The following is a 14,725-nucleotide window of genomic DNA, read 5'->3' on the forward strand; positions in this document are numbered from 1 at the left end:
GCCATAGTAAAGAGTCAGCTTACCCATCTTTGTAATCCAGGCAGATATCTTTTCATAAAAGAAATTCAAGATCAAGATGACAATAAAGTTTAAGCATGACCCAGAGAGTGCTGTAGCTATCTGAGGAGTGAGAAAACTTTTGACATGCTTTAAGGATGCTTCAGTTTCCATGAATCTGGAAAATGTAGCAAAGACTGACAGGCGGTACACGATCACAGCCACCAAACAGGCAACGACAAGAGACATCTGCAGAAGGAAAACAGAATTGGTCACTCTGGTCCTCGTATTATATCTGTCACATACTCTGCTCTTCATCTCATTCTGTTATGCTTAGCAGCTCTGACATGGAAAGAAAACCAAGTCTCTCTCATCACCAATGGCAGGAAATGAACACTGGTAAGGTAAAAGGGTTAGAGATAAAGCATATGGTAGTGAGGTAAGTCTAAAATGGAAAAGTATTCATGGTCCATACTCTAGCAAGATATAGGAAAACTAGCCAGAAAGCCAAATTCTGCCTGTTGCTTACCAGTTTGGCATGGCCCTCGAGTTAAGAATGTGTTTTGCCTGACTGGTGTAGCTCAGTGGTTGAGTGTAGGTCCATGAACCAGGAGGACATGGTTTGATTACCAATCAGGGCATGCCCAGGTTTCAGGCTCAATCCTTAATAGGGGGCGTGCAGGAGGCAACCAATGGATGATTCTCTCTAATCATTGATGTTTCTATCTCTCTCTCTACCTCTCCCTTCCTCTCTCTGAAATCAATAAAAACATTTTTTAAAAGAATGTGTTTTGCATTTTTTAGGTTGTAAAGAAAAATAAAGAGAATTATGTGCCAGTGACTGGCCCACAAAGCCTAAAATATATCTGGCCTCTTTACTAAAAATATTTGCCAAACTTCTGCTCTAGATTGTAGTTAAACATGTAGCATGAAGATGACTTACTTTCCCAAGAAAAGTACATTTAAAGATTGTATTTCATTTCCCCTCAGAATGTTGCCATTAGAGGCCTGATAAACCAGACAGTTCAGATATTTGCATCTGTTTGGTATAAATTTTGTATACTTCCCATATTGCAAAAAAACCCACAAAGATCTGGGGATGGCTTTATATCAATGATTGGGGAATTTTACTCTGAAAGTTGAGGAACTGAACCAAACTGAATAAATAATAGAAATAAAAGAATAATCTTTCTGGACACCACTTCAGAGTATTTCTCTAGGAGTGTCCCAAATTGATTGTCACCTCCTTTATTCTATGGTCTTTCTTTAATGATTTTTATATTACCTAAGAAAATGCAAATTTAAAATAGAAAAGTGAATATTTTCAATAAGAAATGTTAAAGGTAAGAAATTATGAACTGGTGAAGTTAAGCTGTAGTCTACAATTGCTAATTTTTTATACTTCAACATGCTAAACTCTCAGAGGGTAACATACTTCTTTTTCTAAAATTAAAGTCCAGTTGTAAGAAGGAACACTTTTGGAAAAGGAAGGGCAGGAAATAGATTATGGTGATCGAGGAATCATTAGCTAAAAGGCATGGAGAAAACCTGATTCCCTCAAAATGGGATATAATAATTAAATTCTTCACGTAGATGACGTAACATTTTTCTTTTGTGTTTTCTTCTCTTTGTGCAAATATTTTAAGTGGAGATAAAGATAAACTAATGATTTAAAAAAAAAACAACATAAAAAACTAGCCAAATAATTTGCAATAAAATTGGGAAAGAGGGAGGGACAGGCTCTAAGATAAAGCACCTCTCTCTCTCACCCTAACTATTTTTCCAAGGTTCAACTATGGTGCATCCATGTAAATTACAGTTTATTTTATATAAGAGCTCTATTTAATATAAAGACTGTGGAGAGAAAAGTAAAGAAGGGATTTAAGGGCTGTTTCAGATTAAACTGTTGAGATAATCCTAATGTTTTTTTAAAATGCTTACCCATAACGTTACTGTGGCTCCTGATAAGAAGTACCATGGAATCCGATTCTTCAGAGGCATGTGAGGCTCCATCTCCTATAATTTTGAAGAAATCACAGCAAAATTCAGAATCTACCCACAATTTTGGGATTCCAAGTAGTAGTCAAAATCACAAAGACCAGTTAAATAAGAAACCTCCCAAAACCTCCCAAAAGGGTCCAGTATAGCTCATGGGAAGCTACATTCTAGCAATGGTCCCTTCCCTTTAGGTAGAATACTTCAGCACTCTTAGCTGAGATATTTTACATGTGATATGAGACATAATGAGTACACACTATTTCCTGAATGTTGAATTAGAGTGGTATTCAAGTAGATAGAAATAAAGTCAAAATCTGGGGGGGCAGTTGCTTAAGTAGACACTTTAATGATGTTAAAATTCCATTAGAGGCCCAATGCATGACATTCATGCACTGGCAGCGGTGGGGCAGGGCAGGGGGGTGGCATCCCTCAGCCTGGCCTGCACCCTCTTGCAGTCCGGGACCCCTTGGTGCGATGTCTGACTGCTGGCTTAGGCCCGATCCCCATGGGGGGGGGGGGGGGGCAGGGCGAGGCCGGACATCCCTCTCGCAGTTCAGGGCTCTCGAAGTCTGGGACCCCTCGCTCCTTATCACCTGCCTGCAGCGGGGGCAGGAAAGGCTCCAGTCACCGCCCCTGTGCTAAGGAGCGGCCCTCCCCCTGTGGGAGCACTCTGACCACCAGGGGGCAGCTCCTGCATTGAGTGTCTTCCCCCTGGTGGTCGCATCATATCAGTCATTAGGCCGTTCAATCGATTTGCATATTATATATAGGTTTTATTAATAGGATTCTAACTCAAATGAATTAAGTTGAATTTCATTGCTCTGTAATTGCTCTGCATGATATTAAATAGGATGCCTTCTTTATATTTATAGGATTTCACAAAATTCAGGGGCCCAAACTTTTCCATTTTTAAGCTTGTTAAGTCATTAATGGAAGATATTAATTAAATCAGCTAACATTCTTAGCTACATAAAGAGTTAGATTTTACCCAAAATAACACTGCCATATAGAAAAAAAAAAAAAAGCAGAAACCTAAATTATATAATTCTATTTAAAATAGAAGATTTTGCATTTTTTGGTATATTTTTCTGAGTGGAAACAGAAATCAACAGTAGAGTAGGCTCTCTGAGAGTTTTACTGTACCTCAGGATGTGTGCATGTATGTGGATGTCAACATATGAATGAGTGTTCCCAATATGGACTCAAATGTGAGAATTCTGGTTGTACTTAACCACTAATAAAGCATAGCAAGTAAAAAAAAAATCTGATTATAGCTAAGTGGATAATTACAGCTAAGTAATAAACCATTTCATGGAAGTCATTACAGCTAAGTGGATAATTCACAGTGAACCAATACATACTGGTTTTTTTTTTTTTTTTTCAATTGGTTTGAAAGGTAATCATTCAGTACATGTGGCTTTCATGTCAAAAATTTTTGGCAAAGCCAATAAGCCTGCCTTAATTTTCTATTTTATCCCATGAAATATGAATAGATATATGCCGGGGATGACCAGCAGCCTGTGAGTGATGGATGAACAGATTACTTTGACACAGTTTCACTGTGAAAGAGAGGGCTAAGGGATGGCCTGGCCAAAGGGACCAGGCAGCCTGATTGCCTGCCTTGTTAGCCTTTTATTGTAACAGCAGTTTGAGATAAATTTATCTTTAAGATACAATCAGTAGGGTGAGTACTCTTGAAAGGACACATGTATTTACATTGTCCTCTATGCAAGGGCATCCAGGGATTAAGCATAAGGATTCCAGTAAACACCCGGGGGTCTGCTCCTGCACAGAATTGTTTGGAAAGATTAAGGAATAATTAGGAGCACTGCCTTGGGCACTCCCCTAAGTCGGAATTCAGATAAACAGGGCAGGCGGCCTTCCACACACTTCCCTTTTCTCAGATTGTCCTCCTTACAATTTTCCAACCAAGTCTCCTGTGCTCCCCCAACAGATATACATAATATTGAGGAGGAAACTGATCTTACAAGGAGTGTCAGGCCATAAAAACTGTGAACAATGCACTGCCCTGGGGCAGGCGGGGGAAGGTTGTTATCGCTGGCCCCTGGACAGGTCATCGGATATGGCCTGGGGACCCCCAACACCTGGGGCCTTCCTGTAAGCCCATGAAAGGGGGTGGAACCATATCTGCAAGACAAAGACCCCAGAAGGTTATAAAAAGCGAAGCCTCTGCATGTTTCTTCACTCTGGTTTGGAAATTATTCCTGGAGTCCACTAGTGTTAATAAACGGGGTCCCTCCCTTTCTCTAGGAAGCATGCTTGGTATTTCTTTGGTCTTCTGCTACAATATCATTAGTATGACAATATCACTTGTAATATAATTTTATAATTTCAAACTGTTAATTTCACCCAAGTTATTAATGTATTTCCTCAGGTGTCCTTCCCCCTTTATTCATTTATTGAATTTTGTAATGTTTCAATGCAATTTAATAAATGTTAAATGAATGCCTATATTATGTAAAGAATTTTGAGTATTATGCTGCAAGAAGAGTGTGCTGAACAAAGTAAGGAATGCTACTAAAAAGACTGTGTTAGAAACATATTATTTTCTGCCTTTAATAGCTTCTGGTAATAAAGTGGTTACAGATTATGGAAATGTAGGGACTCTAAGAATATACAGATTATGGAAATGTAGGGACTCTAAGAATAAGGCAAGAGTCTAGTGTTTGATGGCAAAGTACCTTCTATTTTCACATGAAAAAAGGTGCCAAGAAGTCAAATTACTCAGTCAACCACATAGCTGGTTTGCCAGTCAAAGATCCCAAAATACAGACTTTCACCCCAAATAGCAGTGCAATGATCTTCCCATTATAATCAATTAAGAGAGACTAGTTGAATAAAACAATCACTCATAAGCCCACTATCTTAATACAATACTAATTTAATTTTTGCATATTATCTTTAGTTCCATGTATACATATTTATACACATATTTAAAGCCCAGAGCATACACACTGTTTTCCATTTTTTTAAAATTGCACTTGGTATTAAAATAAAGTCTTTCATGATAAGATTCCTTGGATTTACTTCAAAATAATCCAATGGCCATAAGGAGTAGGTGTATAAATAAAACAAGATTGCCCATGAATTAATATTAATTGAAGCTGTGTGATGGGTTCATCCTGGAGTTCATTTTACTTGTCTATCTACTTTTCTATGTGTTTGAAATATAAGAGTAAGTAAATAAGTTTATATGATTTATATGTTGGAGAATACTTAAAGGCAAATTAAAATAGACACCATTATTTGAGAGACAACCTACAGCAATGTGCCCATTGAGATAGGATGCTCATTTCAGTTTCCTAATCTACCTGAGTCACAGGATTCATTTTCCTCTTTTTACACATGGCTTCAAATTCTGGCCTCAGCTGAAGCTGCTGCTGCTCCTCCTCGAAGTCCACCAGGTCCCAATCACACTCCAGTCTGGCTTGACGCTGTTTCCAAAACTCCAAAAACAATGTGACTATAGGAAAACAAAGTATAAAAACAAATACAATTAAGAGATGGAGAAATACAGTGAATAAGAAAATAACTGAGTTTTCCTTTATTTTGATTTATTGTATTTTTAATAGAATTTATTAACATTGGTTAATAAAACTACATAGATTTCAGCTGTATAATTACATGATACATCATCTATAAATATATGTGTGTTCACCACCCTAAGTGAGGTACATAGTTTTCCTCTATTTTTTGATATGTTTTTATTAATTTTACAGAGAGAAAGGAAGGGAGAAAAAGGGAGAGACAGACAAAATGACAGAAAGACAAACATAAATGTGAGAGAGAAATATTAATCAGTTGCCTCCGGAACTCGTCCAGGGATCAAATTGAAAGCTAGGTATGTGCCCTAACTGGGAATTGAATCCACAACCTTTTGATGTACAGGGTTATGCTCCAACTAACTGAGCCACCAGGTCAGGGTCTCTATTTTTTAATATCAATTTGGTTGCATGATAGCAATTCTGTCACTATTATTTGATGATAGATTTATAAAATTCTTAATATTAACATAATTATGTAATAACATTGAAATGACTCATATATAAAATTTTGAGTTAATTCCTTAGACAACAGTCCATGCAAGAAAAAATTCAAGTTAATTACTCTCTCTCTTCATTAAGATAATTTGAAGGAATAAACTTAACTTTTTATTAACAGCTAGATTTTGTTTGCAAAGTCAGTCTTTTACTGAAATTATTTAGTCTTTTAGTGAAATCATTCAAGCATTATACCTTAGTGAAATTTAAGAAAAATGTAAAAGCCATTTTATAACACATTCTCTCCCCTCTCCCTAAAATATGTATTTCATGTTCATTGCAGCATTATTTTCAATGGTCAAGTCATGAAACAACCTAAGTGTCCATGCATGGATGAATGGATAAAGAAAATGTAGTTTATATAAACAATGGGATAATATTTTGTCATTAAGAAAGAAAATCCTGCCATTCTGCAACAACATGAATAGGCCTTGAGGATATTATGCTAAGTAAGATAAGTCATACAGAGAAAGAGAAATAGTGTATGGTCTCACATGTGGAATTAAAAAAAAAAAAAAAGGCAAACTCATAGAAACAGTACAGTTTGGTGGTTGGTGATGGTGGGGGAAATGGGTGAAAATGGTCAAAAGATACAAATATCCACTTATAAGATTAGCAATTTTGGGGGATATAGAGTTAAAACTATATAGCATGGTTACTATAGTTAAAAATAATGTGTTATATATTTGAAAGTTACTAAGAGTTGATCTTAAATGTTCTCATCACAAAAATATTTGTAACTATGTGAAGTGATGTTAACTAAACTTACTGTATTAATCATTTCATATATATACATATAAACTCACTATATTGTAAACTTTAAACTAATAAAATATTATATGTCAATTATATCTCAATAAAAGTAGGAGGAAAAAGTGAAAGAGACCTAAATACCCAACAATAAACAACTAGTTAAATAAAGTGTAATAAGTTCATAAAAGTATAATAAGTTCATCTATTCAGTCATAAATACACATACATACACACACAACAAATGTACATATTCATTCTACAAAAGGAGTCCCATAATTCATGTTTGTTCTATAAAAAAGTAGGCTTAAAATTATATATAATACTAGAGGCCCGGTGCACAAAAATTTGTGCACTCGGGGGCGGGTCCCTCAGTCCGGCCTGTGTCCTCTTGCAGTCTGGGACCCCTTGGGGGATGACCACCTGCTGACTTAGGCCTTCTCCCCGGGGGATTGGGCCTAAGCTAGCAATCAGACATTCCTCTGGCAGCCCGGCAGCCCTCGGGGGATGTCCACTTGCCAGCGGGGAGCAGACATAAGCTGCAGTCGTACATCCTTAGCGCTGCTGAGGAGGCGGGAGAGGCTCCCACCACCACTGCTGTATTGGCAGCCATCAGCCTGGATTGTGGCTGAGCAGAGCTCCTCCATGTGGGAGTGCACTGACCATAAGAGGGCAGCTCCTGCATTGAGCGTCTACCCCCTAGTGGTCAGTTTGTGTCATAGTGACCAGTCATTCCTAGTCTTTCTGCTGTTAGGGTCAGTTTGCATATTACCCTTTTACTATATAGGATAGAGGCCTGGTGCACAGGTGGGGGCCGGCTGGTTTGCCCTGAAAGGTGTCCTGGATCAGGGTGGGGGTCCCGCTTGGGTGCCTGGCCAGCCAGGGTGAGAGGCTGATGGGTGTTTGCAGCTGGTCACAACCCCTTCAGGGTGGGGTTCCCCATTGGGGTGTCTGGCCAGTCTTGATGAGGGGCTGAGGGCTGTTTTCAGGCTGGCCAAGCCGGCAACGGAAGCTCCCAGCCTCTCCTTTTTTTCTTTTTTTTTTATTCTGGGATTTATTTACCTTCTATAATTGAAACTTTGTTGCTGCTCCAGCTCCGAGGCCAGGGCCTGCTGAAAGCAGGAATCTGGGGTTTGTTTAGCATCTATAATTACAACTTTGTTGCTTAGAGTGGAGCTCAGAGCTGGGCCACGGCAGGCGGGGAACCTTGGCTTCCTCCATTACTGGAGCAAGCAAGCCTCCTGCTAGCTTCAGCTGCATGGCTGTCGACCGCCATCTTGGTTGGGTTAATTTGCATATCCTGCTGATTAGCCAATGGGAAGCATAGCGGAGGTATGGTCAATTACCATGTTTGTCTATTATTAGATAGGATTATACCATTTATGTAAAGTTATATGAACACACACCCACACAGATAGGATAAAAGATTCTGAAAAATCATGGCCAAAATAATAATTCTATTTCTGGTGATTTTTAACATAATTGCCTTTCTGTTTCAATATACTACTTGAATTTCCTAAGATGGGTATTTATTTTCACTAAAAACATGCCATTTTCTTTAAAAAAAAGCATTCTTATCCTTCAGTACAGAGCTTAGTATGCATTACTTTCAGGTCTCAATCCCTAGAACGAGTGTTGTTTTCTCACATCTACTCTGCCAACTCATCCTTTGATTCAGCTTAATTGTTAACTAGTATTTGTACTAAAACAAACATCCTGAAAGTTCTGTTTTCATGAAATTTGGACAAGATCCTCAAAAACAAAAGCTAAATCAATTCACTGCTACAATAAACTTTTCTGAAAGAACTAACTAAAGATAGCACCTCCTCAAAATACAGTGTTGCTGGGAGCTCCGCATATGGTTGCTCTTCTATTTGTGATGAAATATAGAGCTGGTGGAGGTACACAATCTCTCTTAATGGAAACAACTGAAAATTACTAAATATGTTTACATTTGTGCACCTATCCTTCACTTCTGATTCCAATTAACAACAGAGGCAGGATTTGGCAGCCATATAATGGAGTACATCTCACAGCTTACCAAACTTGGGGTTTCTGGAGAATTGTAAGATTTCTCTGTCCTCTTTGCTCGTTGAACCTGGGTGCTCTCTCTAGACCACAGCAGCCAGGAGGAAGTGACAGAAACCCTTCAATCCCTCTGCTTCTCATACACATCAACACATTTTGTTGTCTTTTTGCCTGGATCAAGCTACCCTTGTCCTTTGCCCAGTTTTTAAGTGCACATATTTGTGTTTGCTAAATATTTTCTTTATTATTCAGGAAAAAAAGTATATTTTTTCCAAGTCCTCTGAATTTTGGGGCATGTTTTAGAAGTCTGCAGGATTTCCTATCTGACGGTAGAAACAACTTCTTCACACTTCTACTTCCCATGTGAGATCCTGGAATATTTCTAAAATTAAGGGCTATTCCACTTTAGATCTACTTCCAAATCTATTTGAAAGTTTTTATCAAATAGATCTGAAAGCTGGCACTAGAATTAGCCACAGGGAACTTAGATTCAAACACCAACATATTAACCCTCTATACATTTTAAAAATTCTTATTCTAGTTTGTTTCCGTGATTCAATATTTTCTAGCTACCAAATATTTGTTTATTCTCTCCTGAATTAACTACTTATTGACCCTGATTTTTATCATAGTTCTGGGAAACACTGTTAGCTGAATACATATGAAGTTTAAAAAATTATGTTGTCTCTGCCTGACCAGCGTGACTCAGTGGTTGAGCGTCAACCTATGGACCAGGAGGTTATGGTTGGATTCCCTGTCAGTGCACATCCCTGGGTTGCAGGCTCAATCCCCACTGTGAGGCGGGCAGGAGGCAGCTGATCAATGATTCTCTCTCATTATTGATGTTTCTATCTCTCTCTCACTTTCCCTTCCTCTCTGAAATCAATAAAAATATATTAAAAAAATAATGTCTCTCAGAGAAAGGAGCAGGTGATTATAGAGGCTTTTTTCTTCCTTTTTGACCAAGGACCAAGGATTCAAGACCACTGTTTGGAAGCCATCAGTGTATTGATGCTAGATACAAATACCTGCATCTAAAATCACGTTTGGTATGTTATACATATGGGCCATATACCAAATAACATGGAGAAAGCTATTTTTTATGTGACTGTATACTCACCCCAAATTCCCATGAATATTGCAAAGAACACTGTGGACTCATTATCAAATAAATGAGAGACCTGTAAAAACAAAAATAACATCACAAAGACAATTTCGTTTCCAATGGAAAAGGAGGGAAATTACATTTTACCAAAATACATACATACCTTTGAAGACAAACATGTAGTATTTAGTCTCCAAAAATCACACAATAGATCACAGAGTGGGCACATGATAATCTGACCTCCAATCTTAGGGTCACAGACTTCAATGCTGCAGAGGGAACAGCAAAGTTATCTTAAAAGTAATGTGTGTTTGGGTGAGAGTCCAAAGCTATTCTGATCAGAACAACTTTTCATACAGCTTCTCATATGGCAGAAGGGGGAGTGAAGCAGCAATTTCTTCAAGTTATGCTTTGAAGAGCAGAATCTTTAGAACTAGTCCTTAAAAACAGATTTTTCATAAAACACCTAGTGAGGGGGGCTGTTTGGGTCTTTTTCAGAAACATCCCTGATCTGCTGCCATAAAGAAACATTTCAAAACAAATGCCAGGAAAAATAATAACATGTTTCAATTAGCATAAGATCAAGACATTCTCTCTACTTTGGCAACTCAGCTGCACTTACCTCGCTGTGTTAGAATGAATGGAAAATAAGCCATAAATAAAACAAGCTAAACCAACTACAGCTGCAAGGACCAGCATTTCTGTGTAAAATCCGAGAAAGACAAAATACATGCCAATTTTTTCTCCAAAATAATTCCTGTAAAAGAGGATAAAAATAGAATCAGAGGTTGAAAGAATTACATAGACCAGACAGCCTTTGTTTTGCATTCAGACAAACCTTTATTCTAATTTTGGCTCCACAATTTTCTGGACGTATAATTTTGGTAAAGTTACTAAACTCTCTGAACTTTAGCTTCCACGCCATAAAATGCAGGATGATGTTTATCCGAAGAATTGGTGTAAGGATTAAAAGAGATAACATATCTAAGCTGGAAGCCAACTGAAAGTTAAGTTTTAATTTTGAAATAATACAGGAATTTGAAAAGTTTTTAAATTTAAAGAACTTTTCATGTTTGAAATGAAATGGAGAACATTCTGCAATGTAATTTCTAGCACTTAATTTAACAACTCAAAATGACATGCACAATCTGCACAGGCTAGTGCTTTATCTCTCTTTCTGACATTGAGGAAGTTACTCTGACCATCTATTAAGGAAGAGTGGTTGTATTTACAAAGCTCCATTTCCCCCAAGTTTGGATCTCTGATGGATACAGTACTATAGAATTGTGAGGCAGGCAGCACACCACAGGATTAAAAGTGACTGCTCAGTAAAAGTTCCATAAAATATACAGTTCAGCTCTTGCTTACAAAGAGGTGAAGAGTGACAGCATTACTTGGCATAAATGTTAAAGTCTTACACCAAGCTTTTTGTTGTGGTTGTTTTTTTAAAACCCAGTACCCCTTAAAGAATCCTTCAAGAAACCTGAGAACATAGATCAGCTCACCAAATCCATAAATTCTTTCCAGTTTCCTAATAGCATGCTATTTATAAACCTATTACAGCACATAATATGAAATTGTAGTAATTTCAAAAAGAAGGCAGATCTGAACATAAAGGCATAACCTTAATTTCCCAATGAAAAGATTAAAAAAATTTTCTCATAGTCAATATTAATTTTATTTAACTTCCCATTCTTCAGTTTTCAAAATGTCTAATCATTTCAAATTAAACAGGCATCTTACTGCTTGCACCATCTTTCATTCTTTTCAGTGATTTGTTTTTTTCTTTTTCTGCTCTTCAAATAACTATAGACTTAAAAATAAATTGTAATTATATCATATTCTCTTATTAATCTGCCACCCTAATTTCCTGAGGTTCCACTCACACTTAGGATGAATAAAAGCTTGCTTTTTTCTCCTGTTTTCTTTTTGCTAAAAAAAGCAATTATTGTAATACTGCATACCATCAAACATTTTTAAAAAGAGAAAAAAATTGATTTTGTGGTGTTTACTATTTATCATGTCTATTTCCATTTGATGTTTTAAAAAACACAGAATCAATCATTTTTGAAGACATAACTATTACTGTAAAAGTTCTTCAAGAACTCATAGAGAAAGCTGAGTATTTAAACAATCTTATTTTTAAAGAATTACATTTTCCTCCCTTTCAAATAGCAGAATCTTATTCCTTGGAAATAAAAAAGTCCCCAAGAAATAAAGTTCATATAATAATTTAGAGAAACATTAGTTTATATGCTCCAGCTATCTTTTATCCTTAAAAGTTTCCCCTTATGCCGAAACCGGTTTGGCTCAGTGGGTAGAGCATCGGCCTGCAGACTGAAAGGTCCCAGGTTCGATTCCGGTCAAGGGCATGTTCCTTGGTTGTGGGCACATCCCCAGTAGGAGGTGTGCAGGAGGCAGCTGGTCGATGTTTCTCTCTCATCGATGTTTCTAACTCTCTATCTCTCTCCCTTCCTCTCTGTAAAAAATCAATAAAATATATTAAAAAAAAAAAGTTTCCCCTTATTTGCTTAGAGAAAACTGTTGTGATAACATTTCAATTGATTTGGATGTTTGCATCAAAATCAGTCTCCTAAAAAGGATGCCATACAAGCATTGCAGAAGAAACATTAATCACCAAAAGAATTGTTCTAATTTGATTATTCCTTTACTGAAATCATAGCAGGAGGCCCCTAATATCCTGTATGTATGTAGTATTGTAATGGTTTGAAGCAGCAGTCTGCAGCCATAGTCTTCTTACTTAACTAATAAAACTGCCTGAGAAATTGTCTGAGAGCATGGAACTCAGACAGGCTCAGACACTAAGTTTGTCAATTGCCTGAGCCCAAAAATGAAAGAAGAAAAACAAACAAACAAAAAAAGAGGTTATAGAGCAATTGTCTTTACACACACACACACACACACACACACACACACACAGCTATACACAACCTTTCTGCTATCATCTAAATTCCAGGAATGAGAGGAAAACGAAACAAAAATATTATGTATTAAGCAGTAAGTGCTAGCTCTTGTGCTAAAAACGTATATCTCATTTAAGAATGAAATAACCCCAAAAGGAAAGTGCTAGTCATTCCCATTTTACAAATGAGCGTCATAGATGTTAAGAACTTGAACAAGTTTAGATAGCTTCTAGGAGGGAGAACTTAGACTTGAACCCAGCCTACCTAAATACCAAGGCCCAACCTCTGAGCCACTGAGCTATCTCTGCAGGGTGGTTAATAGCGTTCTGGTAATAGCACTGTGTTCACAAAGGAATGACTAAATGATAGTGTAGATACAAAATTGGGAAAGTGTCAAATATAGTGGGTAATAGTAGTAAAAAGAATGGAATATGATGCCACTGTAAATAAAATCACATGATCAAGTTTTAATCATCAGTGTGATCTTATGTAAGAAACTTACCTAATCAAGTCGAAAGGCTGCTCCTTGTAAAAATAGGAAAACCGAGCCCAATTCTGGAAAAGTATGTACCTTTGGTTGGTAGGATTAGGAGGTTCTGATGGCTTCCAATATTGACCCTACAAATATTCAAGAAGAAAGTACATTAATGACCAAGCAAAAAATGAGGGTGAAAAGTAAACAAACACAGCTTTTATGAGGTTAGTGAAATATAAAAGTATTTTTCACCTTGTTTTTAGACTGGGATTTTCATGTGAAAATGAATGAATGTGAAATTATTTACTAAAATCTATAATCCTATATAATAAAAGGGTAATATGCAAATCAACCAAACAGCAGAATGACTGGTCTCTATGATGTGCACTCACCACCAGGGCCAGATACTCAATGCAGGAACTGCCCCCTGGTGGTCAGTGTGCTCCCACAGGGGGAACACTGCTCAACCACAAGCTGGGCTGTCGGCTGGAGAGCGCAGTGGCAGTGGTGGGAGTCTCTCATGCCTCTGTGGCAATGCTAAGGATGTCCAACTGCGGCTTAGCCCTGCCCCCTCGGACATCCCCCAAGGGCTCCCAGACTGCTAAAGGGTGCAGGTCAGGCTGGGAGACCCCTACTCTCCACCCCCGAGTGCATGAACGTCATGCACCAGGCCTCTAGTAAACTATAATAAAAGTGATTTATTTATTAAATTCTCACACCCAATTATTTAAAAATGCAAGTTTAAAGGCTCTGGCTTTACTCAAGCTATTCTTTTCACCAGGAGTAACCTTTCTGCTCTACTCAAATCCAACATAATATGCACAGCTCAGGATGCATATGAATTATATACCTGGCTGGGACTTTAGAAATAAGCTAACACTTTCATTGTAGAGATTGAAAGATAAACCCCAAGAGCAGTTAAATGGGTGATCCAAAGTCATACTGCTATGACAGGAATCCCCTCTAGGGAACCTGTCTTATCTGCACTGATATCCATTTCCCAAAGACCTTAACATCTATACAACAAACTTTAGCACTTAAGAGTCTCAGTACTGCTTCATGCCTAAGTTCTCTCTCCACTGTTAGGTATTGTGCAAGGTTATTAACACCCCTCAGCAGAACATGGCCTACTCAGCTATTCAATACGTTCTTTGTAACTGCTTGCCTAGACAAGTGAACTGCTCAAGACAGCAATAAATAAATACCCAATTAAGCACATGTGAATATCTCTATGTGATAATGTGTAACATTTTATATTTTCCAGATTCCAACAGTTTTCTTCTTCTGTAGTTAATCCTACTGAATCTTGAGGACTGAAATAGAAAAAAAAAGCAGCCTATCTGTGTATCTGGAAAAATGATTCTCTAAAGTACATAAAGGAAAATGC

The 14,725-nt window shown here is 37.5% G+C and overlaps 1 protein-coding gene across 1 annotated transcript in view; it reads right to left on the minus strand.

Annotated features, from left to right (window-relative positions):
• Nucleotides 1-14,725, minus strand: part of ANO5 (anoctamin 5) — a 71,802-nt gene that overhangs the window by 23,337 nt on the left and 33,740 nt on the right. The window contains exons 9-15 of the mRNA XM_070428153.1: nucleotides 13,366-13,481; nucleotides 10,562-10,696; nucleotides 10,103-10,208; nucleotides 9,955-10,015; nucleotides 5,328-5,479; nucleotides 1,939-2,013; nucleotides 24-246 (exon numbers count right to left, since the gene is read on the minus strand). Coding sequence (XP_070284254.1) covers nucleotides 24-246; nucleotides 1,939-2,013; nucleotides 5,328-5,479; nucleotides 9,955-10,015; nucleotides 10,103-10,208; nucleotides 10,562-10,696; nucleotides 13,366-13,481 — 868 coding nt within the window. The remainder of the gene's footprint in view (nucleotides 1-23; nucleotides 247-1,938; nucleotides 2,014-5,327; nucleotides 5,480-9,954; nucleotides 10,016-10,102; nucleotides 10,209-10,561; nucleotides 10,697-13,365; nucleotides 13,482-14,725) is intronic.

The sequence above is a fragment of the Myotis yumanensis genome, unplaced genomic scaffold (assembly GCF_028538775.1).
Source record: "Myotis yumanensis isolate MYYU_CA2020_CCGP unplaced genomic scaffold, mMyoYum1.0.hap1 SCAF_10, whole genome shotgun sequence".
NCBI classification, from domain to species: Eukaryota; Metazoa; Chordata; class Mammalia; order Chiroptera; family Vespertilionidae; genus Myotis; species Myotis yumanensis.